This window comes from Ranitomeya variabilis, chromosome 1 (assembly GCF_051348905.1).
Source record: "Ranitomeya variabilis isolate aRanVar5 chromosome 1, aRanVar5.hap1, whole genome shotgun sequence".
In the NCBI taxonomy this organism is placed as follows: domain Eukaryota; kingdom Metazoa; phylum Chordata; class Amphibia; order Anura; family Dendrobatidae; genus Ranitomeya; species Ranitomeya variabilis.
The window spans coordinates 250,788,694-250,816,040 of NC_135232.1; the positions used below are offsets into that span (position 1 = coordinate 250,788,694).

At 48.1% G+C, this 27,347-nt stretch overlaps 1 protein-coding gene across 2 annotated transcripts in view; it reads left to right on the plus strand.

The window, feature by feature from the left end:
• The window catches only part of EP400 (E1A binding protein p400), a 306,993-nt gene that overhangs the window by 66,913 nt on the left and 212,733 nt on the right, over positions 1-27,347 (plus strand). For both annotated transcript variants that reach the window (XM_077293325.1, XM_077293326.1), the window contains exons 7-10: positions 6,282-6,467; positions 7,513-7,653; positions 7,802-7,880; positions 19,484-19,533. In XM_077293325.1, coding sequence (XP_077149440.1) covers positions 6,282-6,467; positions 7,513-7,653; positions 7,802-7,880; positions 19,484-19,533 — 456 coding nt within the window. The remainder of the gene's footprint in view (positions 1-6,281; positions 6,468-7,512; positions 7,654-7,801; positions 7,881-19,483; positions 19,534-27,347) is intronic.

Below are 27,347 nucleotides of genomic sequence, written 5' to 3' on the forward strand. Positions count from 1 at the left end.
GCTAAAAAATCTGTGCAAGATCTTATGTTTAGTGGCCTGGAGCAAAGGAAACAGAGTGTTTCCATTAAACGAAAAAATACAAGCCCTAATAAAGAGGAGTGGAAAAGGCCAGATAAAAAAGTACTGTTAACCCCTAAGAGGAAATACCCATTCGATGACCCAGCCTGTGCCTCATGGGGAAAAGCGCCAAAATTAGATGTCGCTATTGCGAAAGCTTCAAAAAAATTCGCTTTGCCCTTTGAGGACATGGGAACCCTCAAGGATCCTATGGATAAGAGGGCCGATGTCTTCTTAAAAGGATCCTGGGAAGCCGCTAGCGGGGGATTGAAACCCGGGATAGCTGCTACATGCACGGCTAGAGCGCTAATGGTTTGGCTGGATCCCCTGGAGACTCAATTAAAAAATAAAACACCAAGGGAGTCTATATTGGACTCCGTGTCAGCTATGAGAGGGGCGGCTGCATATCTAGCAGATGCCTCTATAGACTCTGTAAGGCTGACAGCAAGATCAGCTTCATTCTCAAATGCAGCCAGAAGAGCACTATGGCTGAAGTGCTGGCCGGGTGACTTGCAAACTAAAGCAAAGCTATGCTCCATACCGTGCGAAGGTGAATTTTTATTCGGACCCACCCTAGATGATGTCCTCGAGAAAGCTGTAGATAAGAAGAAAGCCTTTCCAGGGTTTCCAAATCAATCTTATAAGCGGCCCTTTCGAGGGAAGAAATTTATGCAAAGACGCCCCCCAAAAAAACCAAAAGGAGGGGTGGGAAGACAAAAAATTCAAAAGAGGGGGCTTCATGTTTAACAAACCAGATAATAAAAAACAGCCGCAATGAAGGTGCGCCCCAGGTAGGGGGGGGAGACTGACCTACTTTCTCCAAACCTGGGAAAAAATTTCTGGAAGTGCTTGGACTCTAAGCATAATAGAGACGGGCCTGAAGCTGAAGTTTCACACAAGACCACACAATCAATTTGTGATAACGCCACAAAGGAAGTCGGAAGTAGAACAGCTGAGCATCCAGAAAGAAGTCCTCAGTCTTCTGGAAAAGAAAGTTCTGCAGGAAGTTCCACAACAGGAGGAAACAACGGTGTTCTACTCTCCACTTTTTTCTTCGAACAAAGCCGGATGGAACTTTCAGAGTAATAATAAATTTAAAGAAATTAAACAAATACCTGGTGATAGAAAAGTTCAAAATGGAAACAATAAAAACATGTGTCAGATCCCTTCACCCGTCTTGTTTCATGACTGTTATAGACCTAAAAGACGCATATTATCATGTGCCAATCCATCCGGATTTCCAAAAGTACCTCAGAGTGGCGGTGTTGATACAAGGGAAACTAAAACATTATCAATACAGAGCACTTCCGTTTGGCCTAGCCATTGCCCCGAGGGTGTTTACAAAACTAATGGCAGAAGTAATGGCCCACATAAGGGAACAAGACGTATTGATTGTCCCTTATCTAGACGACCTCCTAGTGATGGGCAGATCCCCTCTACATTGCAGTCAGCAACTAGACAGAGTGATGTCAGCCCTATCAAACCTAGGATGGTTATTGAATCTGGAAAAGTCCAGGCTTATCCCAACACAAGTGCAACAGTACTTAGGGATAATAATAGACTCAACAAAACAAGAATGTCGTCTTCCGGAAATGAAAGTATCCAACATGATACGTCTAGTGGACCATTTGAGTCACTCTCCGCTGGTCACTTTGAGGAAAGCAATGTCCATACTAGGGTCAATGACAGCTTGTATCCCAGCAGTTCAATGGGCTCAGGGCCACTCCAGATATCTCCAGTGGGAGATATTAGAGGCGGAATCCCGCTCAAAAGGAAATTTAGAGAAGCAATTAAAAATATCCTCTCGAACAAAAGCTTCCTTGGCTTGGTGGACAGATCCGTCCAATCTCAGAAGGGGGGTTCCATGGGTATGGCCGGTTTCAGTAATCCTGACTACAGACGCAAGCCCTTGGGGGTGGGGAGCCCACCTAAACAGCCAAATTGCTCAAGGTCCTTGGTCAAGGGAAGAGAAGTCCCTCACTTCAAACATGAAAGAGCTTTTGGCGGTAGAGTACGCCCTCAATCACTTTTTAGCCTCCCTCCGTTCCCATCACGTGAGAGTACTGACAGACAACAGGGTGGTAGTGGCGTATTTAAATCATCAAGGGGGGACAAGGTCTCAATCCCTGATGAAAGCGGCAAACTCCATCCTGTCACGAGCAGAAGCCAACCTATCCTCCCTGACAGCCCTTCACATCAAAGGGTCAGAGAATCAGACTGCCGATTTTTTTTGAGCAGAACACAATTAAAACAGGGGGAATGGGAATTAAACACGGAAATATTCAATCGCATAGTGGATCGATGGGGGGCCCCGGATATAGACTTGTTCGCAAACAGTCAAAACCGGAAAACACAGGCCTTTTGCTCAATAGATCCACGAGGGAGTCCAGTGGCTCTAGACGCATTTCTAATTCCCTGGCATTTCCAACTAGCTTATGCTTTTCCTCCGATAGCTCTAATTCCCTTAGTCCTGAAGAAGATCAGGGAGGACAGAGCCAGAGTGATCATGATTGCCCCGTTCTGGCCAAAAAGAATATGGTTTCCATGGCTACGCCTAATGTCCATATCAGATCCTTGGGTCCTCCCAGATGTCCCAGACCTTCTGCACCAGGGGCCGGTGAATCATCTACAAATAAAAAACTTACATATGACGGCCTGGCATTTGAGAGGGAACTTTTAATAAAAAGGGGGTTTTCTTCAAATTTAATTTCAACTCTACTAGCCAGTAGAAAACCGATAACTACCAAGGCATACGGCAAAGTCTGGAAAAAATTCCTCTCCAGCTCAGGGGTTAACCTGTCGGAAGAAATCCCAATTCAGGAAGTACTAGAATTCCTGCAAAAAGGGTTAGAGAAAGGTTTACAACAAGCACCCTAAGGGCTTGTTTCCACATGCGAGAATCACGTCCGTGTCTCGCATGTAGAAACCAAGCTCTGGCGCCGGCACTCAGGAGCGGAGCTGTGCGGCTCCATGTGTTCCTATGCGGCCGCACGCTCTGCTCCGGAGTGCAGACACCAGAGCTTGGTTTCTACATGCGAGACACGGACGTGATTCTCGCATGTGGAAACAAGCCCTAAAAGTTCAAATCGCAGCATTAGGCGCCCTTTATAACCAGGACTTGGCGGGGAATCACTGGGTAAAAAGGTTCATAAAAGCTGCAACTAGGTCCAGACCGATCATACATCTCACTGCACCTCCCTGGGATCTGAACCTAGTCCTTTCGGCACTAACTAAAGCGCCTTTTGAACCCTTATCACAGGCTTCCTTAAAAATAATTTCTCTAAAAACCTCTCTGTTGGTGGCCCTAACTTCAGCTCGCAGAATCAGTGATTTGCAGGCCTTGTCAGCTTACCCACCTCTAACCCAAATATTAGAGGACAGTGTGGTCCTTAGAACTGACCCATCCTACCTTCCCAAAGTGGCATCAAAATTCCACAGATCCCAGGAAATAGCCTTACCATCTTTTTGCCCAAATCCTAAAAATGAAAAAGAAAAAATTCTGCACACACTAGACGTGAAGAGATGCTTGACACATTATCTATCAGCTACGAGGGAGTGTAGAAAAGGGAGGGCTCTGTTTGTCTGCTTTCAGGGGCCAAATAAGGGTCACAAAGCATCAAAAGCCACGTTGGCGAGATGGGTAAGAGATGCCATCACTCTGTCATATACCTCATCCGAGGAACCAGTTCCAGAGACAATTAAGGCCCATTCTACCAGGTCGGTGGCAACTTCTTGGGCAGAACGAGGTGGAGCATCGATTGACCAGATATGTAGAGCAGCCACTTGGTCTTCTCCCTCTACATTCTTCAAGCACTACCAGCTTGACCTATCTCCCTCTTCAGACTTAACCTTTGGTAGAAGAGTTCTTGAGGCAGTAATCCCACCCTAAATACACATTCTTTGAAATTCTCTCCGGGGTGCCGTCATGGGGGTAAGAGAATATCGTAGTTACTCACCGATAACGGTATTTCTCTGATCCCATGATGGCACCCGTATATTCCCTCCCTTTCACGTGTGGGTGTGCACACTACTAAAGCTTTAAGTCACGCGGTGTCGCAAAGGAAAAAAAAAGAGTATATGTGTATATAGTTATAATTTTTTGTGTGTATAAATAACCAATTAAATTACAGCTGAAGTCCTTGCAAGGCTCTGTAAACCAAACTGAGGTGGAGGAGAGGTCCCGCCTTTTTAACCTGTGGGTTTCCTGTCCCTGAGGGCGGATCCCTCTCTCTCCGTGGTGCCGTCATGGGATCAGAGAAATACAGTTATCGGTGTGTAACTACGATATTCCGTGGTGGCAAAACCTCTAAGAGATGCAGAAACCTTGCAGAAATTTCTGCAAGCAAATACTCAACGTGCTCACATACCCTTATAGGCTTTAATAATTTTAATGAGCAGGTGGTCAAAGCTTCTATATTGGAAATTTACTGCCCCCCCACCCATATGTTCTGTCCCTTTCTTACCCACCTCTTCCACTTTTAATTTCTTTAATGTCAGTAAACCCCCTTCATGCAGAACCAGTTTTTCGTTTTTGCGTTTGTTTTTCGCTCCCCTTCTTCCCAAAGCTATAACTTTTTTATTTTTCAATCTATATGGCCGTGTGAGGGCTTTTTTTCTTTGCAGGAGGAGTTGTACTTTTGAACGACACTATTGGTTTTACCATGTCGATAACGGGAAAAAAAATTCCAAGTGCGGTGAAATTGCAAAAAAAGTGCAATTCAACGTTCCACAACTGTTTTTTGCATTTTTTTTTTTACCATGTTTGCCATATGCTAAAACTGACCTGTCATTATGATTTTGCTGGTCATTACGAGTTTGTAGATACCAAACATGTATAGGTTGTTTTATATTTAAATGGTGAAAAAAAATAAAAATCCAAAGCTTGTTTAAAAAAAAAAAATAATTGTGTAACTTTCCGAGACCCGTAGCATCTCCATGTTTCATGATCTGAGGCTGGGTGAGGGCTTATTTTTTGTGTGGTGAGCTGCCGTTTTTAAAGATACCATTGTGGTGTGGATACGATCTTTTGATTTCCCATTATTGCATTTTAATGCAATGTTGTGGTGACCAAAAAAACGTAATTCTGGCATTTTGACCCTGGCGATACCAAATACATGTGTGTGTTGTTTTTTTTTATTGTTTTATTTTGAATTGGGGGGGGGGGGGTGATTTCAACTTTTTATTTTCTTTTTTTAAAATATTTTGAAAACTTTTTTTTTTTTACTTTTTGCATGCTTCAATAGTCTTCATGGGAGACTAGAAGCAGCGATAACTCGATCGCCTCTGCTGCACACAGGCGATGATCAGATCGCCTGTATGTAGCAGAAATGCTCACTTGCTATGACCGCCGAACACTTGCTATGAGCAATCCGGCAATGACAACCATAGAGGTCAGCTGGAGACTTCTGGTTGTCATGCTGACCCATCAGTGACCTGTAGTCATGTGATCACGCGATCACATTATATGCCGCTGTCATCAATTGACAGCGGCATTTAACGGGTTAACAGCCACGGGTGGATTGCGATTCCACCTGTGGCTGTAAGGGGCATATGTCAGCTGTTCGAAACAGCTGACATGTGCCAGGAAAGATTAGGGCTCAGCGCTGGAGCCCACATCAAAGAGAGGGACATAACAACATGTCGGTGAAGGGGTTAAAGGGGTTGCTCACTACTCTGACAATCAATTCTCCATCGCAAAATTTGCCCATGTAAAATAGTGTTGGCTCTATTTCAGTAACATGAGCTCTACAGCCAATCAGCAACCGCTAATGGGCTGATTTCGCTCTCCCTTCCGACTGACATCTGGATGGAGTCAGAGAGCAGCAACATTTCTCTCGTCTTGCGGATATCAGTTTCGTCTCAAAGTGAGAGTGCAGCGGCCCATTGTTGGCCACTGATTGGCTGTAGGGCTCACGTCACATAATACCATCACTGGAGACACTGTGCCAATGTTGATGGAATGTTGGCGGAGTGGAGTACAAGTTGTTTTTATTTGCATGGGGGAAATATAGTAGTTGAGAAGGGGTTGTCGGAATGGTGGCATTTTTATTGTTTTTATTAAATCTAGCAACAGTTTTGGACTTTGGCACTAACATTTTCTTTTAGATAATAAAAAAACTCCTATTAAGCAGCATGATCTGTTCTTTTCTGTTTTTCATTGTTGTATGAAGCTACATTTATTTGTTTTAGAAGTACTGTACATCTGATTTATCATTGTGTTACAGGAAAGTAATATCCACCAGCGAATAGCAGAACTAAGAAAAGAAGGCTTATGGTCATTGAGAAGACTACCAAGACTAATGGAGCCTTCAAGACCAAAATCCCACTGGGATTATTTGTTGGAGGAGATGCAGTGGATGGCTGCAGACTTCGCCCAAGAAAGAATGTGGAAAATGGCCAGTGCTAAAAAGGTACTGTTAGGGTACTGTCACACAGTACCATTTTGATCGCTACGACGGTACGATTCGTGACGTTCTAGCGATATCGTTACGATATCGCAGTGTCTGACACGCAGCAGCGATCAGGGATCCTGCTGAGAATCGTACGTCGTAGCAGATCGTATGAAACTTTCTTTCGTCGCTTGATCTCCCGCTGACATCGCTGGATCGTTGTGTGTGACAGCGATCCAGCGATGTGTTCGCTTGTAACCAGGGTAAACATCGGGTAACTAAGCGCAGGGCCGCGCTTAGTAACCCGATGTTTACCCTGGTTACCAGCGTAAACGTAAAAAAAACAAACAGTACATACTCACATTCCGGTGTCTGTCCTCCGGCGTCTCAGCTTCTCTGCAGTGTGAGCGCCGGCCGGCCGGAAAGCGAGCACAGCGGTGACGTCTGACGTCACCACTCTGCTTTCCGGCCGCTGTGCTTACACAGTGGAGAGAAGCAGAACGCCGGGGACAGACACCGGAATGTAAGTATGTACTGTTTGGTTTTTTTTACGTTTACGCTGGTAACCACGGTAAACATCGGGTTACTAAGCGCGGCCCTGCGCTTAGTTACCCGATGTTTACCCTGGTTACCGGGGACTTCTGCTTTGCTCCAGCGCCGTGATTGCAACGTGTGACCGCAGTCTACGACGCTGGAGCGATAATCATACGATCGCTGCGACGTCACGGATCGTGCCGTCGTAGCGATTAAAATGGTATTGTGTGACAGTACCCTTAGTATATGAGAAAACAGAAGTGTCAACGTTTTCAGTGCTGGCAAGCTTCCTAGTCTGAGTTTCTCAATATATACATTATCTATGCATGTATGATAATCTAATTAGTTGAATGGCATGCCAGATGTAAACCTAAACAAGGGGTTAGGAGAGTCTTAGTGGTTTACCACTAACGTGGTGGTTGAATATTGCTTGGAATTACATAGATTTAGTAATTGACATTGTTGTATGCACTTTTTATAGAAGAAATTATATTTTTTATGATTCAATAAGTTATTGTCTATCTACTTACAGATGGCAAGGACAGCAGTAAGACGTCTGCTTGAAAAAAAGCAAGATAATGCCAGGGTCAAGAAAGAAGGCGAAGAGAGATTGAGACGCATAGCGTGGCTTGCTGCACAAGAGATCCAGCATTTCTGGTCAAATATTCAGCAGGTAAGGATGATGTCTGTCCTAGAAGTGACCTTTTGCCCGGCATGGTACGTTTTATGATTATCTGCTAATATGCATACCTCTTCCTGGGCACATTTTACTAGCGTTGGCATAGTGTTGGTTTATTTTCCTTTATGTTTTTTGCCATTAGGTAGTGGAGATAAAACTCCAGGTGCAGCTGCAGCAGAAGAGGAGGAAAGTCTTCCATAAGCCACATGAAACACAAAAAGGTAAAATGATAAAAATGTGATTATACTGAATTTCCGTTAATGAAATCTCCAAAAGGCCACATTTTTGAGAGGAGCCTAACTGAGATTTCCTGTGACAGATTTTTATTTATATTCTTTATAAAGCATAATCAATGACAACTTTTTTTATATAATTTTTTTTCCCGTTACATTGTTTACACAACGATTTTTATTTTTGTATTGATTATGTAATAATTTTTTAAGACCAAATGTTGTGTTTTAACTTTTTTTTCTTTTTTTGCAGCTGCTGGGGGCTGCATTTTTTATTTCCCAGTGTGTAACTGTCCGAGCATGACATTTACACACCATAAATACGGTAGCCCTAATGCACAGGACACGGACCAAATTGCTTACACTGTGGCTGCCTCAGCTGTGAGCTGGCCAGTCCAGTTCGCAGCTGTGGGGGGAGACGGGTGCCATTTTGTTGTAATCCAGAGCGGTGCTGTGAGCTACAGTTTTCACCAGTCACTGCTCACCCAGTGTTCTGGCGAGCAGTGACAGGAGGTGCCAGGCAGCAGCGGTGAGCAGATCATCAGTGTTGCAGGCAGTGAGCACAGGTTGGGCACACTGGTGTTGTACTACTAATATCAGGCTTCTCACCACTATAAAGAGACATTTCTATGGGCTGCTCGGAAGAGTGAGAGCAGCCTTGCAGAGGTGAGTTCTTCCTGCTGTGAAAACAGCTTTGTAGCCTGGTATTAGTAATACAACCTATGCTCACTGCCTCTGTTAGCACTGCAGTTACCAAAGCACAGTAGTAAAATTCTCACTCTGAATACTGGTTCAGCTCTGCTATGTATTCGTAAAGCTTCACTCAGATGTCTGTAATGCATGCTTTACGATGACATAGCAGAGTCATATATCTAATCCCAATATGTGTCAGTCTGCTGAGCCCAGTATCTAAACCCATTATGTGCGATACAGTCCGCTGAGCCTTACGTCGAATTGCATCTTGTGTAACTCAGTTCATTGTGCCGTACATCTAATCATATCTTGCGTGATGCTCTGTGCATCTTTTCTCATCTTGTGTGACACACTATGTATCTAATCCCACCCTGTGTGATGCACTCCGTGTATTTAATCCCACCCTGTGTGACACACTCTGCTGAAACTCTGGTTTTTAAAAAACCTTTTCTTTATCGCTTCATTGGGGGACACAGGTAACGATGGGTGTGTGTTGCTGACACTAGGCAAAAAAAGTTAGTTCCTCCTCATCAGGGTACACCCACTGACTGGCACAAAGCTCATTAGTTTTAGCTTGGTGTCAGTAGGAGGCAGACCTATATCTGATTCTATATCCATCTTTTTCTCATGCGGTCACTTTGTTATGTTTTATTAATCTTTTCTTTTTTTTTTAGGGTTCTTCACTGCAGGGTAACAGGGTGTAACTTCTCACGTTGTTTTCCCCAAATAAATAACTGAGAGAACAGTGTGGTGCCATCCACATCGTACCCTCTCTGGTCTGCGAGACAAGACCTTACTCTCTGACACTTGAAACGTGTCTCAGGGCGGTTCATGGTGGTCGGTCCTTACCTTTTTCCCATCCCAGCCCTCTCCTCGGAGGGGGCCGGGAGGAAGACTGTGGTCACTTCTCAGTAACTTTCCCCCCTCATGGTAGACACTGTTTTTGACCACGACGGTGCGGGAAGTGAGGATGCCTTTCTCAGTGACCACCTCACCTGGGGCTTCTGATGCCATCTACTGTATGGAGAACAAGAAGTTGGGACAGGCACTGTCTCTCTCTTTTTCCACAGTTCTCCTTCAAGGCTGCAGGAGGACATCAGTAAAGATAGAGGAGTGGTTCTCCGCTTCTCTTTACAGCGTGCCGAAAACTACACTTAAATTTTGTTCCTGGCTTTCTAAGGCCTCCACTCTTTAACACCCTCGAGCACCCCAGCAATTCCGCCCAGGAGGGATTGCGTGCACACTTTTCCTCCTATAGGAGCACTTGTTTAATTTTTCTCACATTGTGGACTTTCAGCGTGCCAGTGTGGGACCGCCCCTTTCTTCTCTTTTGTTCCGGCGGTGTTACATTTCCAGGCTCGGCTCCACGGTGTCGTTTACTGCAGTGTTTGTCTCTTCCCAACAGGTGAACTTACCCACTCAGTTTCCTGCATCCAGGACCTGGTTCTGTCCAGGCTGTTTTCTTTCTTTTTCCCTCTTAAATTAACAACTCTTTCGAATTCCAAGTCGCCTCTTTTGTTATTACTCCTCCCCTATGACCTCCTCTCAGGGAAACCAGTCTCATGTCCAGCGAGAGAAGGATGCCGTCCTTCAAACCTGCCCCATCATTGCACCCAAAGGGTCACTTTACCAAGCCCTCAGAATCCTGATCCAATAGATTCTCTTCTGCATGACCGGTCACCCCCAACTACAAATCCTTTCAGGGCGGGTGTCTGTCTTCTTCTTTACCAGGACACGTGGCTCTCCTGAGTCAACATTGCCTGAGTCAGGGAGATTGTTACCGCAGGCTACCACATAGAATTCTTTTCTTTCTCGCTTCATTGGGGGACACAGGTACCCATGGGTGTATGCTGCTGTCGCTAGGAAGCTGACACTATGCAAATAAAGAAAAATAACTCCTCCCCGGCAGTATACACCCTCCGACAGGCACCAGGCAACTCAGTTTTTGCTTAGTATCTGTAGGAGGCGGACCTGGATCTAACACCAGATCCGCATTTCTTTTTCTTTCAGGGATTGTGTGTGTTTATTAATCTTTTACCCTTTCGTTTCAGATACACTTCTGGGGGTTACAGGGTGCAGTTCTTCTCACCCTGATTCCCCGCATTAAGCAACCGAGCGAGCAGTGTGGTATCACCCACATCGCACCCTCTCGGATCCGCTGGGCAGGACTTTTTTTCATGTCACCCTGGGGTGTTCATGTTTACTTTCGGTGGCCAGTCCTTGCCTTCCCCCCCCAACCCCCCCCCCCCTCCCTCTCCTCGGAGTGGGCTGAGAGGAAGACGGTGGTCAACTCTCCCCTTTTAAGGGGTTGACGCTGTCTTCCGTGCCGGTTGATATAGCGCGGGAAGGAGGACCACATCTCCCAGGACCCTTTTTCTTCCTCGTCCCCAGCGCTGGACACACCTCGCTTGCAGCCCAGCGCTGGTATTGGCCGCGTTCCGGCGCCCCCCCCCCCCCCCCCTTTTCCCTGCTGGCCTATCGGTTTCTCTTCATCTGGCCACGCCCCACTGTTTTGCGCATCGTCTGCACGAGCAGACGCTCGCAGACTGCGCTTTCCTGGCCAGCTGCCTCCTGTGCATCGCGTACTCTGGAATACCTCTCCATAGGTGGGATGCCCAACCCCGCAGGGGCCCCCGGCTATATCCCTACAGTAATTCACTACGCTTGTGCTCGCTGTAAGAAAAAGTGGGCTTCAGGCCAGCCGTCACCTTTCTGTACGTCCTGCAGTCCTTCCATCACGTCCGTCTCTCAGGAGGCCCCTAATGCTCGGGATGAGTGCACTCCCCCTCCCCCGGAGTGGGCTGTTGCAATGTCTCAGTCAGTCTCCGACCTGACTAAAGTGTCTCAGTCCCTGGTTCAGGTACTAGAACGTATTCCACTGTTGACTACTGCCACCAGTGCCACAAACGCTTCTCACAGCGATTCGCTCGCACCTGTCCAAGACCCTCACAGGGGCAGACTTGAGAAAAGAACCAGAAAGCGTTTTCTGTCTAGTTCTTCATCCACTTCTCCGGATCCAACTGCGTCAGCCGGAATACCGCTCTCTACCCGTTCCCCCTCTTCGCAGGCGGACGTCGGGTCAGACGCAGGATATGGTTGACAGCCTTATCTCAGCTATTATTCAAACGCTTGAGCTTAAGGAGGAAGAGGCAGCTTCTCAGGACATCTCCGTTTGTTTCAAACGGATGAAGCGTCCTTCTAGAGTTTTTCCCACTCATAAGGAATTTGATAACGCTACGTGTAGACACTGGGAACACCCTGGTTTAGACATTTTATACCCGTTTGCTGCAGACCTTGTTAGCAAATGGTCCGAATCTCCTAAGGTAGATCCACCTGTGTCTAGATTATCCTCCCAGACAGTGCTGTCTATTCCTGACGCGGCGTCTCTAAAGGGCCCCACGGACAAACTGCGGCTCTAACCAAATCAGCTTTTGAAGCTTCTGGTACCTCTCTCTGCCCCAATTTCACCTCTACCTGGGTGGCAAAAGTGGTGTCAGCCTGGGCCAAAACCCTACGCAGAGGCTTTGTAGCTTCGGCTCCCGCACAGGAGCTAGCGGATTTAGCAGACCAGATTTCACTGGCTGGAAAGTACCTTCTGAATGCTTCTCTGGATGCGGCTGCTTGCACTGCAAGGGCAAACAGCAATATTGTTGCCATTCGCCGTGTCCTCTGGCTGAAGGCGTGGAACGCAGATCCCGCTTCCAAAAAATCCCTCACAGGTTTGCCTTTCCAGGGATCCAGGCTCTTTAGAGCACAGCTAGACCAAATGATCTCGGACGTCACAAGCAGTACGAGCACTTCATTTCCGCAATCTAAGCCTAGGCATCCCTTCAATAGAAAGGGACCCCATTCCTTTCGCTCCTTCGCCTCCTCAGGTGGTGCCTCTCAGAATGACCGGTCTTCCACTCAAAGGGACTGAAGGAAGCCTTCTTTCAGGGCTACCCCTCACTGGAGAGCTAACGGCTGCTCCTCCAAATCTTCCAGTTCTCGCTACCACAGATTTTCTTCCAAATGGCGGGTCACCCCCACCTGGAAATCTTTCCAGGGTGGGAGGCAGGCTTCTTCTGTTCACAGAGCCTTGGTTATCGGTGGTCGACGACGCCTGGGTCAGGGATATTGTCACATCAGGTTACAAAATAGAATTTTCGTCGCCCCCAGGAAGACGTTTTTTCCTCTCCCGCCCACCCAAACAGCCCTCCCATATCCCAGGGCTTTTTAAGGCGGTCGAATCCCTTCTCGCCTCAGGGGTAATCGTCTCAGTACCTTCCAACCAGCGGTTTTCCGGTTTTTACTCAAATCTATTTGTAGTTCTGAAAAAAGACGGCTGTCTTAGCCCGATTTTGGACCTCATACGGTTGAACCGCCACCTCCGGATTCGGCATTTCAAGATGGAGCCCATGCACTCAGTGATCGCCTCCATGGAACCGGGAGAATTTCTGTGCTCTGTGGACATTAGGGATGCGTATCTGCACATTCCGATTTGTGTCCAACATCAGAGGTTCCTTTGTTTCATGATCCAGGACTAACATTTCCAATTCACGGCTCTTCCTTTCGGCTTGGTGTCCGCCCCCCCAGAGTCTTTACGAAGGTAATGGCAGCGGTCATGGCCATCCTTCAGTCAAAGGGGATTCTCGTAATCCCCTATCTCGATGATCTCCTCTTAAAGGGTCCGTCTCGCCGCGACTGCGGTCACAGTCTCCAGATCACTCTGGACACGTTAACCCGCCTCGGTTGGATAATCAACGAACAAATGTCCACCTTGATTCTGACCCAGCGTCTAGAATTCCTGGGCAGGAATTCGACACCATTCAGGCTCAGGTCTTCCTCCCAAGGGAAAAATTCCTCTCTTCGGAGGGGCATCAAAGTCCTAAAGCGTCCTACTTCTCTGCCTCTACGGCTCGGCATGAGAGTTCTGGGCAAGATGGTCGCTTCCATGGAAGCGGTCCCTTATGCTCAGTTCCACTCTCGCCCTCTCCAGCTGGCCCTTCTGTCAGTTTGGGACAGGAATCCACTCTCCTTAGACTGCCCAGTTCGCCTCCCTCTCGATGTGAAACAGTTTCTCACTTGGTAGACGCTCTCCACTTCCATTCTGCGCCGGAGATCATTTCTCCCCCTCCGCTGGCAGGTAATCACCACCGATACCAATCTCCAGGAGTGGGGTGCCGTCTTTCTCCACCTCACAGCCCACAGGCGCTGGACTGCTCAAGAGGCACGCCTCCTGATCAATCTCTTGGAAATCAGGGCTATTTTTCTAGCCCTCCTCCGCTGGCAGCCCCTCCTCTCGGGAAAACCGGTCCGCATTCAGTTGGACAACGCCACAGCTATGGCTTACATAAACCATCAGGGAGGGACTCGCAGCAAGCAAGTCATGACCGAGGTGGCAAAAATTCTGCGGTGGGCGGAGAACCACGTTCCCTCCATATCAGCTGTCCACATCCCAGGGGTGGACAATTGGGAAGCCGACTTTCTCAGCCGTCAGGGGCTCATGTCAGGAGAGTGGGCTCTTCTCCCCGCTGTCTTCGACCAGATTTGCCAAAGGTGGGGCGTGCCGGACGTCGACCTAATGGCCTCCCGAGCGAACCACAAGGTTCCCCAGTACGTATCCAGATCCCGGGAACCGAGGGCCATCTGCTGCGACGCTCTCATGATCTCGTGGGCCCAGTTTCAGATGCCTTACCTGTTCCCGCCTCTTCCCTTGCTTCCAAGGGTTGTAAAGAAGATAAAGTCAGAGGGGGTTCCCGTTCTCTTAGTAGCTCCAGATTGGCCCCGCAGGGCCTGGTATGCGAAGCTAGTGAACATGTTATCGGACGTACCTTGGAGGCTCCCAGACCGTCCGGATCTTCTATCGCAGGGTCCCCTCTTCTACCCGAGTTCTCGGTCTCTGAATTTAATGGTATGGCTGTTGAGGCCGCGAACCTGAAGGATGCAGGTTTTTCTCAACATGTCATACAAACCATGATAAGAGCTAGGAAACCGGCATCTTCCCGTAACTACCATAGATGTTGGAAGGCCATTTTCCGATGGTGTGACGTCAACGGTCTATCCCCTATGGTTTCTTCCCTTCCTTTTCTGCCAAAGGTGGTTTCAGGTTTTCACATCAATGAAGACATAGTCCTTCCTTCTTTGTGCCCTTCCCCAGTTGATCCTTTGGAGAAATCTCTCCACAATTTGGATGTGGTCAGGGCTATCCGAGCCTACCTTGCCAGAACTGCTCCTTTTGGTCAGTCTGACCCTCTGTTTGTCGTCCCGGAAGTTCGTCAGAAGGGGCTCCCCGCCTCTAAGTCCACAATTGCTCGGTGGATCCCTTCGGCGGTCCTGGAGGCATACCGTGTTCAAGACAAACAGCCTCTCCCGGGGGTGAGGGCTCACTCTACCCGGGCTGTGGGAGCTTCTTGGGCAGTTCGTCTCCAAGCTATGGTCTCGCAGGTTTGCAAGGCCGCAACTTGGTTGTCCATCCGCAACTTTGTGAAATTCTACAAGATACTGCAGGCGGCGGTTTTGCACCGGCCGACCTAGTTCTCTATTCTTATTATCCCGCCCTGGGGACTGCTTTTGGACGTCCCATGGTTACCTGTGTCCCCCAATGAAGCGAGAAAGAAAGGGGGATTTTTGGTTCTTACCGTAAAATCTCTTTCTTGGAGCCTTCATTGGGGGTCACAGCACCCTCCCTTTTTGTTGTACCGTATTGGCCAACGTGCCGTTGTTGTGGGTTGGTACACAGGTTGAGTTGTTTATACTTGTTCCTACTACTGCTTTTGCACCAACTGATTTGCCTTGTGCCTGTCGGAGGGTGTATACTGCCGGGGAGGAGTTATTTTTCTCTATTTGCATAGTGTCAGCCTCTAGCGACAGCAGCATACACCCATGGTTACCTGTGTCCCCCAATGAAGGCTCCAAGATGGCTTTTACGGTAAGAATCAAAAATCCCTCTTTCTCTCCCATGCAGATGTTTCTTCATGTAACCCCCCCCCCCCCGCTTCGAGGGTCCCAGCCCAAGTTCCCATTCTCTTTCAAGACCACGCCTGTTTCCTCCGTACCCATTCCCTCTCAAGAACGCTTCTCATGTTTCTATTCCATCGTCTTCGTGGTCCCAAAGGAACGCGGCTCACTCCTTCCAATCCTGGATCTCAAGGTACTAAATCAGCAAGTGTGCCTCCGTAATTTCTGGATGGAATCCCTCCGCTCGGTGATTACTTCTATGGAACCTGAGGAATTTTTCTGCTCTGTGGTCATCCAGGATGCCTATCTCCACATACCGATTTGCGTGGCGCATCCTAGGTTTCTGCTTTGCGGTCCAGGTGGACTACCAATTCACAGCTCTCTCCATCGGACTGACCTCTGCCCCTAGAGTTTTTACGAAGGTTCTGGTAGCCGTCATGGCCATACTTCGTTCCAAGGGTATAGTAATCATCCCTCTTTCTGGACAACCTCCTGATCAAGGAACGTCCTTCCGAGACGTTGCGAAAGTCTTCAGATCACCCTGGACACTTTTACCCGTCTAGGCTGGGTTGTCAACATGGCGTTTTCCTAGGTATACTGTTCTATACTACTCGCGCCGGAGTCCTTCAGGAGGAGCTGATCTCTGCACTCCGCCTGGAGATTTGTTCTCGAATATGCCCATCCCCACGCTCTTTGATTGTGCATTAGAGTACTAGGGAAGGTAATTGTCGCAATGGAAGCAGTCACTTTCGCACAGTTTCAACTAGCTCTAAAGGATCTCTTCCTTTAATTGCCCCATACTTAGGCAGTTACTGGCATGTTGGAGTCTCTCCCCCTCCATTTGGCACTGGAGACATTCCTCCCTCTCCATTGGCAAGTTGTCATGATGGATTCCAGTCTCCTGGGGAGGTGGTCTTCTTCATCACACAGTCCAGGGTCACTGAAACTCTCGGGGAAGCCTCTCTTCCCATCAACTTTCTGTAAATCACAGCCATCTACCTCTCTATTCTCTACTGGCAGGCCCTTCTTACGGGCCAACCAGTTTTACATTCAATCCGACAATGCGAACTGGCACTCCTGACGTCGATCTGATGGCGTCTCGGATAAACCACAAGGTTCCTCATTTCGTAGTCATGTCTTGCGACCCCCTGGCGGTCAGTTCCGACGACCTGGTCATTCCATGGCCTGTTTGAAATTCCTTACCTGTTTCCCACCTTTTCCTCTAGTCCCTAGACTCGTCCAGAAGATGAAGGTGGAAGGAGTTCAGTTATCCTAGTGGCTCCAGACTGTCCCAGAAGAGCCTGGTACGCAGAGTTAGTCACCCTACTCGCAGATGTACCCTAGAAACTCCCAGACCTACTCTCAGGCTCCCCTCTTCAACCAGAATTCTCGGTCTCTCAATTTTAATGGCATGGCCATTGAAGCCCCAGTCCTGAGGGAGGCAGGTTTCTCGTCTCAGGTCACACAGAGCAAGGAAACCTTCGTCCTCATAAATTTATCATCAGACCTGGAAGGCCTTCTTTTGCTGGCATGAAAACAGCCACACAGTTCCCTTGTCTTTTTCCCTTACATCTATCCTGGCGTTCTTATAATCAGAGCTAGAGTATGGTTTGTCTCTTAGTACACTCTAGAATCAGGTCTCCGAGTTGTGAATTCTGTTTCAACGGAATTTGGCCTCTCGTCCCCAGGTCAATACCTTCCTTTAGGGAGTGGCTCGCCTAGCACCACCATATTGTCCCCCTGTCAACCGTGGCACCTTACCCTAGTTTTGAGCATTCTTCAGGGAAACCCCCTTCGAACCCATTTAGGACATCACATCTTTCCCTCTCTCCTGGAAGGTTGCCTTTTTGGTTGCGATCACTTCCATCGGGCGGATCTCAGAATTAGTAGCTCTCTTGCCGCTCTCCTTTCCTCATCCTCCACCAGGACTAAAGGTACCTTCACACTAAGCGACGCTGCAGCGATATCCACAACGATGCCGATCGCTGCAGCGTCGCTGTTTGGTCGCTGGAGACAGCTCTCCAGCGACCAACGATGCCGAAGTCCCCGGGTAACCAGGGTAAACATCGGGTTGCTAAGCGCAGGGCCGCGCTTAGTAACCCGATGTTTACCCTGGTTACCAGTGTTAAATGTAAAAAAACAAACACTACATACTTACATTCGCGTCCCCCGGCGTCCGCTTCCCTGCACTGTGTGAGCGCCGGCCCTAACAGCAGAGAGGTGACGTCACCGCTGTGCTTTGCTTTCCGGCCGGCACTGACACACTCAGTGCAGGAAGCTCTGAGCAGCAGAGCGAACGCCGGGGGACGTAACAGACATCAGAGGGTGAGTATGTACTGTTTTTTTTTTTTTACTTTTACAATGGTAACCAGGGTAAATATCGGGTTACTAAGCGGGGCCGCGCTTAGTAACCCGATATTTACCCTGGTTACCATTGTAAAACATCGCTGGCATCGTTGCTTTGGCTGTCAAACACGACGATGCACGCCGATCTGACAACCAAATAAAGTTCTGAACTTTCCGCAACGACCAGCGATATCACAGCAGGATCCAGATCGCTGCTGCGTGTCAAACACAACGATATCGCTATCCAGGATGCTGCAACGTCACGGATTGCTATCGTTATCGTTGTAAAGTCGCTTAGTGTGGAGTTACCTTTAGTGGTTCTATGACCAATTCCTTAATTCCCTCCAAAGATAGTCTCCCCATTCCACATCAACTACAATATTGTCTTTTCTTTTATCTGTCTCCTGTACATCCCCATTAAAGGTCTTTCCACAAGCTGGACCTAGTCAGAACATTACGTCTGTACCTCTCAAATGACTGCATCCTTCAGACATTCGGATGCCTTGTTTGTAATTTTTGTGGGTCGTCGTAAGGGACTCCCTGCCTCTAAGTCTACTATTGCCCTCTGGATCCATTCCGCTATATTGGAGGCTTATCGAATTAAGAATAGACCACCCCCTCCAGAAGTAAGGGCTCTCTCCACCTGTGCGGTAGGGGCCTCCTGGACCATTTGTCACCAGGCCTCTGCCACCCAGGTTTGCAAGACTGCTCCTTGGTCATCACTTCATACATTCACAGGATTCTACAGGGAACTATGCATTGGCTAATGCTGGCCTAGGAAGAAAGGTGCTGCAAGTGGCAGACGTTCATCACCCGACCTGATTTGAGCACAATATTCTGTTTTCTCCATTGGGACTGCTTTAGGACGTTCCATGGTTACCTATGTCCCCCCAATGAAGCGATAACGATGGATTTTTGGTACTCGCCATAAAATCTTTCTTGGAGCCTTTATTTGGGACACAGCACCCTCTCTGTTTGTGCCTATGTTGGGCCTATGTGCCTTCTGTTGTACCTGTACATAGTTGTGGTGTTATTGTTTCTCCTACTACTTTTTCATAAACTGAAAAGCTTTTTGGTAGTTGGTGGGTGTACCCTGCTGAGGAGGAGCTAACATTTATTGCCTAGTGTCAGCCTCCTAGCAACAGCAGCATATACCCATGATTACCTGTGTCCCCAATGAAGGCTCCAAGAAAGATTTTACTGTCAGTACCAAAAATCCTTTTGTTCCCCTGCTGCGCTTTGTGGTTGTTTAAAAAAAAAAAAAAAAAATTCTTTACTCACCCTCCATGGTTTTAGTGCTGAATCTCCTCCACTGCTCTGTGTCTTATAGTCTGCAGTGCTAACGTCACATTGAAAGCACTGCAGCAAATATCTCAGCGATTCTTCCCAAGTTGAATTCACGAGTTGCTCATATCCGCTTTGCTCACTGGCTACAGCTCGGTACTGCAGAGAATAACAATCACTGGGAGCAATTGCAGTGATGCCGTGCTGGACCCAGGAAGGGTGAGTAAAGAACTGGTTGTCTTTGTTTTAATATTGCCTGCTACCAAGGAAGATGAGTTTTCCTAAACTGGATTAAAACTATCAATTACAGTTGTATCCACATTTTCTTTCAGATCAGGATGTTAAGAAGCCAGAGCGACAAGTCAAAGTGGACCAGTGTTTGGTAAGTAAGCGTATTACTTAAAAGATTTTACATTTCAATGAAGCTGTTCAAACAAAATCTTTCTACTCCCTTTTGAATGTGCCTGTAATGAAGAGTGCGAGGGTGTTCAAAACGTTATCTACCCTATTATGTTCTGTTAATGTAAAGGTACCTTCACACGAAACGACTTTGTAACGATATCGCTAGCGATCTGTGACGTTGCAGCGTCCTCGCTAGCGATATCGTTTAGTTTGACACGCAGCAGCGATCAGGATCCTGCTGTGATGTCGCTGAATAAAGTCCAGAACTTTATTTGGTCGTCCGATCGCCGTGTATCGTTGTGTTTGAAAGCAAAAGCAACGATACCAGCGATGTTTTACACTGGTAACCTGGGTAAACATCGGGTTACTAAGTGCAGGGCCGCGCTTAGTAACCCGATGTTTACCCTGGTTACCAGCGTAAAAGTAAAAAAAACAAACAGTACATGCTCACCTGCGCGTCCCCCAGCGTCTGCTTCCTGACACTTACTGAGCGCCGGCCCTAAAGTGAAAGTGAAAGCACCGCTGTGCTGTTAGGGCCGGAGCTCAGTCAGTGTCAGGAAGCAGACGCTGGGGGACGCGCAGGTGAGCATGTACTGTTTGTTTTTTTTACTTTTACGCTGGTAACCAGGGTAAACATCGGGTTACTAAGCGCGGCCCTGCGCTTAGCAACCCGATGTTTACCCTGGTTACCCGGGGACCTCGGCATCGTTGGTCGCTGGAGAGCGGTCTGTGTGACAGCTCCCCAGCGATCAAACAGCGACGCTGCAGCGATCGGCATCGTTGTCGCTATCGCTGCAGCGTCGCTTCGTGTGAAGGTACCTTAAGAGAACTGAGCTTTTCTATGAATGTTCAGTCTGATGAAAACACAGGAAGTGACAGGAGAAAAGCAAATAAAAGGTCCCCGTATATGAAATCTCACCTCTCATGCCACTATGTTTAAGGATAAAATCCAACATAAGATCTACTTGCATCACTATGGGCCTCCTTCTACTTTGTGTCTGATATGCATGTGAATCCGGTTATATTGATACAGCTCTAACCTCGATAACTGGAATTCTTCCTGTAGTACCGTCTTTAGTAAGAACCTCAAGCTATTGGGTGTTTGCTCCCTCCCTGATTCCTCCCCCCTCCAACCTTTAAGATGTTGGCACTGTGCTGATAAGAAATATAACCAAGGATTCGGGAGCGCCAAACCACCCTCCGTTTTGGGCCTCTGAAGTATTTCCTGTTTAAACCTTGAGCTCTTTATCCCCCATATTAGTTCACCAAACAGATTTAATCCTACGAAATCTACACTGCGAGATCCAGATAGGGGAGTTATGCAGCATATAGAGTAGTTGTGGCATCACAATCATCTTTAAAAGATTCACCCTACCAACTACCGACAGGTGTAATGTATTCCACGCTAAAATGTTTGTACTTATTTTTTGCAGTAGCGGACTTAAATTTAGGTCCTCAAAAATTGTTAGAGGAAGAGCAATATGAATCCCCAAGTATTTGAATTTTTGAACCACCTTCAATTTTGTAGAAATTTCCCCCTCCCCTCTACTTTCGTTATCCCCATCTATCAGCAAAATACATACATGATTTGTCCCAATTTATCTTAAGCCCCGAAAACTGCCCAATTTCCTCAATTTAGAGCCACCGCATTTCTCAGGGTCACCTCCGAATCTTCCAAGGATAGCAAAATATCATCAGCATATAAGTCCACTTTTTCCTCCTTCATCCCATAAACAAAGCCCTTTACCTCTTGTGCTCCTCTTATTGTAGCAGCCAAAGGCTCTACAGCTAAAGCGAAAAGCAACGGGGGGACAACGGACACCCCTGTCTCGTACCTCTAAACAGTGAAAAGCTCTCTGACAATTTGTTGTTTACTCTGATTTTCGCCGTTGGAGCGGAGTATAGCAACCTCACCCAAGAGATATATTTGGGCCCAAACCCAAGGCATTCCAGCACCGACCACAAGTAATTCCACTCTACACAGTCAAAGGCTTTGTGGGCATCTAAAGACACCACTCTCTTACCAGCATTATCAGCTGGAATTTGCATATTTAAATATAGCCTGCTTAAATTAATTGCCGTAGATTTATTGGGCATAAAGCCAGATTGGTCCGGATGAATCAACTTATCAATCACATGGGTCAGTCCGTTCGCCAAGGCTTTTGCCAAAATCTTTATATCTGCCGTTAAGAGTGAAATTGGTCAATAAGACTCTGGCAGCTGTGGGTCTTTGTCAGCTTTAGGGATGACCACAACAATCGCCTCTCTCATAGATGGAGGCAGCACTCCCCTCTCCAACGACTCATTATATACCCGTTCCAATTTGGTTATTAATTCTGCATTAAGAATTTTATAAACCTGCCGGAATGCCGTCAGCCCCCCGCCACGTCTGCCAAAGCCGCCTTCAATTCTTCCTTTCCAAGCGGTTTGTCCATCCACTCACAGTCCTCCTTACTTAATCTAGGTAAATTAACCTCTTCCAAATATCTATCTAACTCCTCTTTTCCCTTTTGCACCCTAGAGGAATATAGCTCACTGTAAAATTTCCGGAAGAATTCTAAAATTTGTTCCCCCTGAGTAACCACTTTTCCCTCCTCCGATTTTATGGCATATACATGAGAGGAATCCCGCTGCGCAGAAGCCATCACTGAAAGAAAATTTCCCACTTTTTCTCCCTCCGCATAGAATGTCTCCTTTTGAAATACTCTCAACCTCTCTGCCTTGCGCATATGCAGTCGATTAACCTCCACCTGAGCCGCCTTCATTCGGTTTTGTGTGTCCCTTGTGCATTGGGTGCTTAACGCTTCCTCGGCTGCCTTCAACTCCTCCATCACTACTTTATCTTGGTTTTTAGACCTAGTCTTATGCCTTGAAATGTCCCAAAATAGAATCCCTCTCAGGTACGCCTTCATAGTATCCCAAACTACATGACTCCCTGCACTCCCTTCATTTATCCTAAAAAAATCCGCTGGTTCCTCCCCAACCTTTTCCATGTCCAAGAGCTGTAACCAGAAAGGGTGAATTTTCCATCCCATCCCCACTAAATTACCCTGATCTACCAATTGTAATGACACCAATACTGGACTATGATCTGATAGAACTCTAGGCATGTACTCTACCTCTTGTACTAAGTTATCCATCCCTTCATTTCCTAAAGCTACCGTATTTTTCGGACTATAAGACGCACCGTACCATAAGACGCACCACAAATTTGGGGTGAAAATTGCAGAAAAAAAGATTTTTTATAAGATGGGGGTCCGTCTTATTGTCCGAATTTAAGATCTCTTACCTGAGGGCAGGCAGTGGCAGAGCAGGGTCACAGGAGTCATGGTGTCAGCAGAGGTGCGGTGATGCTGAGGCGCGGTGGGCGGTACGGCGTGCACCTGAGCAGGGTCCCTTCCTGCTTAGGTGGGCGACTCCATGGCCTGGTGTCCATTGGGAGGTTGCGGCAGTGCTGTGGTGGCGGCAGATGTGCGGTCACTTCCTCAGGTAAGGTGACGCTGCAGCCCTGTATCCAAGGAGAGCGGCAGAGCTGTGTTAATCATCAGTTTCTCGACGGCGGCCGTCTTCCTGAGGCCGCGCGTGCGCAGATTGAGTACTCTGCTTTCCAGGGCTTCAGGAAAATGGCAGCGGGAGGCCTGTGCCCCGGAGCCCAGCCTGTGCCCCGGAGCCCAGCCACTGCCCGCAGCACAGCTTGTGCCCCAGAGCCCAGCCACTGCCCGCAGCACAGCTTGTGCCCCAGAGCCCAGCCTGTGCCCCGGAGCCCAGCCACTGTTCTGGAGCGGAGCACAGCCCCTGCCCCGGACACAGAGCCTCCACCCCTGACCAAGCACAGAGCACCAGCCTGGGATGGGATTTCCTGGAGGCCAACGCACCAGCCTGGACCACCGAAAGGCCCCTGTGACCACTTCTCCACCTGTGGCGATCCCTTCACTGGTAAGCTGAATTCGGACTGTAAGACGTACCCCCATTTGAAACATTTTTTTTTCTCCTTATTTTTATTCTGAAAATTTGGGGTGCGTCTTATCGTCCGGTGCGTCTTATAGTCCGAAAAATACGGTATGTGGCAAATGCCAAGCGTCCTGCACGGTTTTGGGCTGTGAGCGCGGTTTTGGGCTGTGAGCGCAACTTCCATCTGTGGACGTGGGGCACTCAGACCATCGTCATGGTGTTGTTTTCTAACAGTTTGTGCAGACACATGCACATTTGTGGCCTGCTGTCAAAACACTGGGAGCATCCTGAAAAGCGCTTTCTGGGAAGGAAGCACTTAGACGTCCTATACCCCTTTAACCCTAATCTTCTCAGCAAATGGGCAGAGTCCCCTAAGGTGGATCCGCCGATTTCTCGTCTTTTCCTCCAAGACGGTTCTGTCCTGCATGAGGGTCCTGGGGAAGATGATTGCCTCCATGGAAGCCGTGCCTTTCGCTCAGTTCCACACTCGTCCTCTTCAGCTGTTCCTTCTGTCTGCCTGCAACAAGTCCACGACCTCTCTGGACCTCCCTGTTCGTCTGCCTCTCCAAGTGAGCTAGTCACTGACCTGGTGGACTCTGTCCTCCTCAGTCCTGAGAGGGAGGTCCTTCCTTCCCCTCCGGTGGCAGGTCATCACCACCTACGCCAGTCTCCTCGGTGGGGAGCGGTTTTCCGCCGGCACACATCGCAAGGTCGCTGGAACACCCAAGAAGCCCTTCTTCCCATCAACCTTTTGGAAATCAGGGCAATCTTCCTTGCCCTTCTCCGCTGGCAGTCTCTCCTGACAGGCAGACCCGTCCGCATGCAGTCGGACAACGCCACGGCCGTGGCGAACTTAAACCACCAGGGTGGGACTTGAAGCAAACGGCAACGGTGGGATGGCGGAAACAGCAAAATTTCTGCGTTGGGCGGAATGTCACTATCAGCCATATCAGCCATATCAGCCATTCACATTCTGGGGGTCGAAAGTTGGGCAGCCGATTTCCTGAGCCGCCAAGGCCTAGCATCGGGCGAGTGGTCTATCCATCCCTCAGTCTTCAATCAGATATGTCAGTGTTAGGGCACTCTGGACGTCGATCTCATGGCGTCTCCGATAAACCACAAAGTTCCTTAGTTCGTAGCCAGGTCCCGGGAAACTGGCCATCGGCTACAACGCCCTGGTGATTGCATGGTCCCAATTTCAGCTCCCTTACCTTTTCCCTCCTCTTCCCTTGATCCCAAGGGTCGTAAAAAAGATAGAGGGGATTCCGGAAATCCTAATAGCGCCAGACTGGCCAAGGCGTCCTTGGTATGCGGAACTGGTGAACATGCTCTCGGACACTCCCTGGAGGCTTCTCACGCAAGGTCCCCTCTTCCACCAGAGTTCTCAGTCTTTGAGTTTAATGGCATAGCCGTTGATGCTGCGGTCCTGAGGGAGTTGGGATTTTCTCACCAAGTCATTCAGACCAAGATCAGAGCTAGAAAACCAGCTTCCCTCATTTACCACAGGTACTGGAAGGCTTCTTCAGATGGTGCGAGGAAAACAGTGTTTCCAATTTCTTTTTCCCTTCCTGCCTTTCTTGGTTTCCTTCAAGTGGGCCTTGACTTGGGACTATCCCTCAGTACCCTAATAGGTCAGGTCTCCGCCCTGTCCATCCTTTTTCAGAGGGATCTGTCTTCCATCTCTCAAGTGAAGAATTTTCTCCAGGGAGTTGCTCACCTGGCTCCTCCCTTCCATTCCCCGTTGGACCCTTGGGGTCTTAACCTGGTCCTGAGCGCTCTGCAAGCTGCACCTTCCGAACCCATTCAAGACATTTCTTTTTCCTTCTCTCTTGGATAGTGGCCTTTCTAATTGCAATTACGTCTATTAGGATGGTCTGAGTTGGCAGCTTTATCCTGTCACTCCCCGTTCCTGATTCTTCATCAGGACAAAGTAGTTCTCAGACCTGTTCCTTCATTCCTTCCCAAGGTGGTATCATCTTTCCATATCAATGAGGACATCGTTCTTCCCTCATTTTGTCCTTCCCCGGGTTATCGTCTGGAGAAGTCTCTTCACAAGCTGAATGTGGTCAGGGCCATTCGGGTCTATCTTTCTAGAACTGCCCTTCTTCGTCAATCCGATTCCCTGTTTGTCATCTCTGAAGGTCGCCGGAAAGGTCTCCCAGCTTCCAAGTCCACAATCTCTCGTTGGATTCGTTCAGCGATACTGGAGGCTTACCGCGTTAAGGTAAAACGGCCCCCTCCGGGAGTGAGAGCCCACTCCACCTGGGCTGTCGGAGCTTCTTGGGCTGTTCATCACCACTGCTTTGCAGATTTGCAAGGCCGCGTCCTGGTCTTCCTTGCACACCTTTGCGAGGTTCTATAGGGTTCATTCCCAGGCCTCGTCTGATGCAGGCTTCAGTAGGAAGGTACTGAAGGTGGCGGTTGCACACCGGCCGACCTGAGTCGCTTCTCCGGGTTGCTTCCCCTCCCATTTTGGGACTGCTTTTGGACGCCCCATGGTTATGTGTCCCCCAATGAAGCGATAAAGTAAAAGGGATTTTCTGGTACTCGCCGTAAAATCTATTTCTTGGAGCCTTCACTGGGGGCACAGCACCCTCCCTGCTTGTTTCTTGTACTGTGTTTTGGTCTAAGCGCCCCTGGTTTGAGTTGGTACATATATGTTCTGAGTTCTGGTTGCTTCTCCTACTGCTTTTTTTCACTAACTGAGGTACTTGGTGCCTGTCGGTGGGTGTATACTGCCGGGGAGGAGCTATCTTTTTTTCCTTTTTTGCATACTGTCAGCCTCCTGGCAGCAGCAGCATACACCCATGGTTCTGTGTCCCCCAATGAAGGCTCCAAGAAAAAGATTTTATGGTGAGTACCAGAAAATCCCTCTTTCTACTCTGGTTAGAGCCTGTTTGTGCTCTCCTCTGAAGGGAGTAGTACACACGTTGTAGGAAATCTTCAGTTTCTTGTCAATTTCTCGCATGGAATAGCCTTAGTTTCTAAGAACAAGAATAGACTGTCGAGTTTCACATGAAAGTTCTTTTTTTCTGGCCATTTTGAGAGTTTAATGGAACTAACAAATGTAATTCTCCAGATTCTCAACTAGCTCAAAGGAAGGTCTGGTTTATAGGTTCTCTAATCAGAAAAACCAAACCAAGGTAAATTCGGAGCATATAATTATTTAACAACCAAAGAGGACAAAAAACATGCCCCTAAAATGTAACTTTTATTTAATCAGGTAAAAATGACCTGTCAGGGTCAGGAGACAATGATTAATTAACCATATAACTAAAAAAGGATAGAGGTAATAGGTGAGGGGGTGCTCTTAAGTACCAGGACTCTTATTAATGAATCCTGAAACAAAAACGTCTGGTATATGACAAAATCAATATATACCTCGCAGGTGTTATTTAAACACTTTGTTAGCACATTAGCACTTTAACTGAGTATTATTATTATTGGTGTTGGTGGTGGTTTTCTTTGGTAAGTCCCCGCTAGGGTCTTAAGGGAGAGCCGTCGTTGAGTGGGGGCGCCATGTCGAACTTAGGGTGCCAACCTCCGCGGTAAGATAGGGTGAGTCAGGGAGAGAGCACCCCCTCACCTATTACCTCTATCCTTTTTTAGTTAGGCTACGTTCACATTTGCGGCCAGCGCCGCAGCGTCGGGCGGCGCCGCATGCGTCATGCGCCCCTATATTTAACATGGGGGCGCATGGACATGCGGCGCACTTGCGTTTTGCGCCGCATGCGTCGCTGCGGCGCCCGCGTCGGGGCGCAGAGGACGCAGCAAGTTGCATTTTTGCTGCGTCCAAATTCAATGAAAAAAACGACGCATGCGGCGCAAAACGCAGCGTTGTGC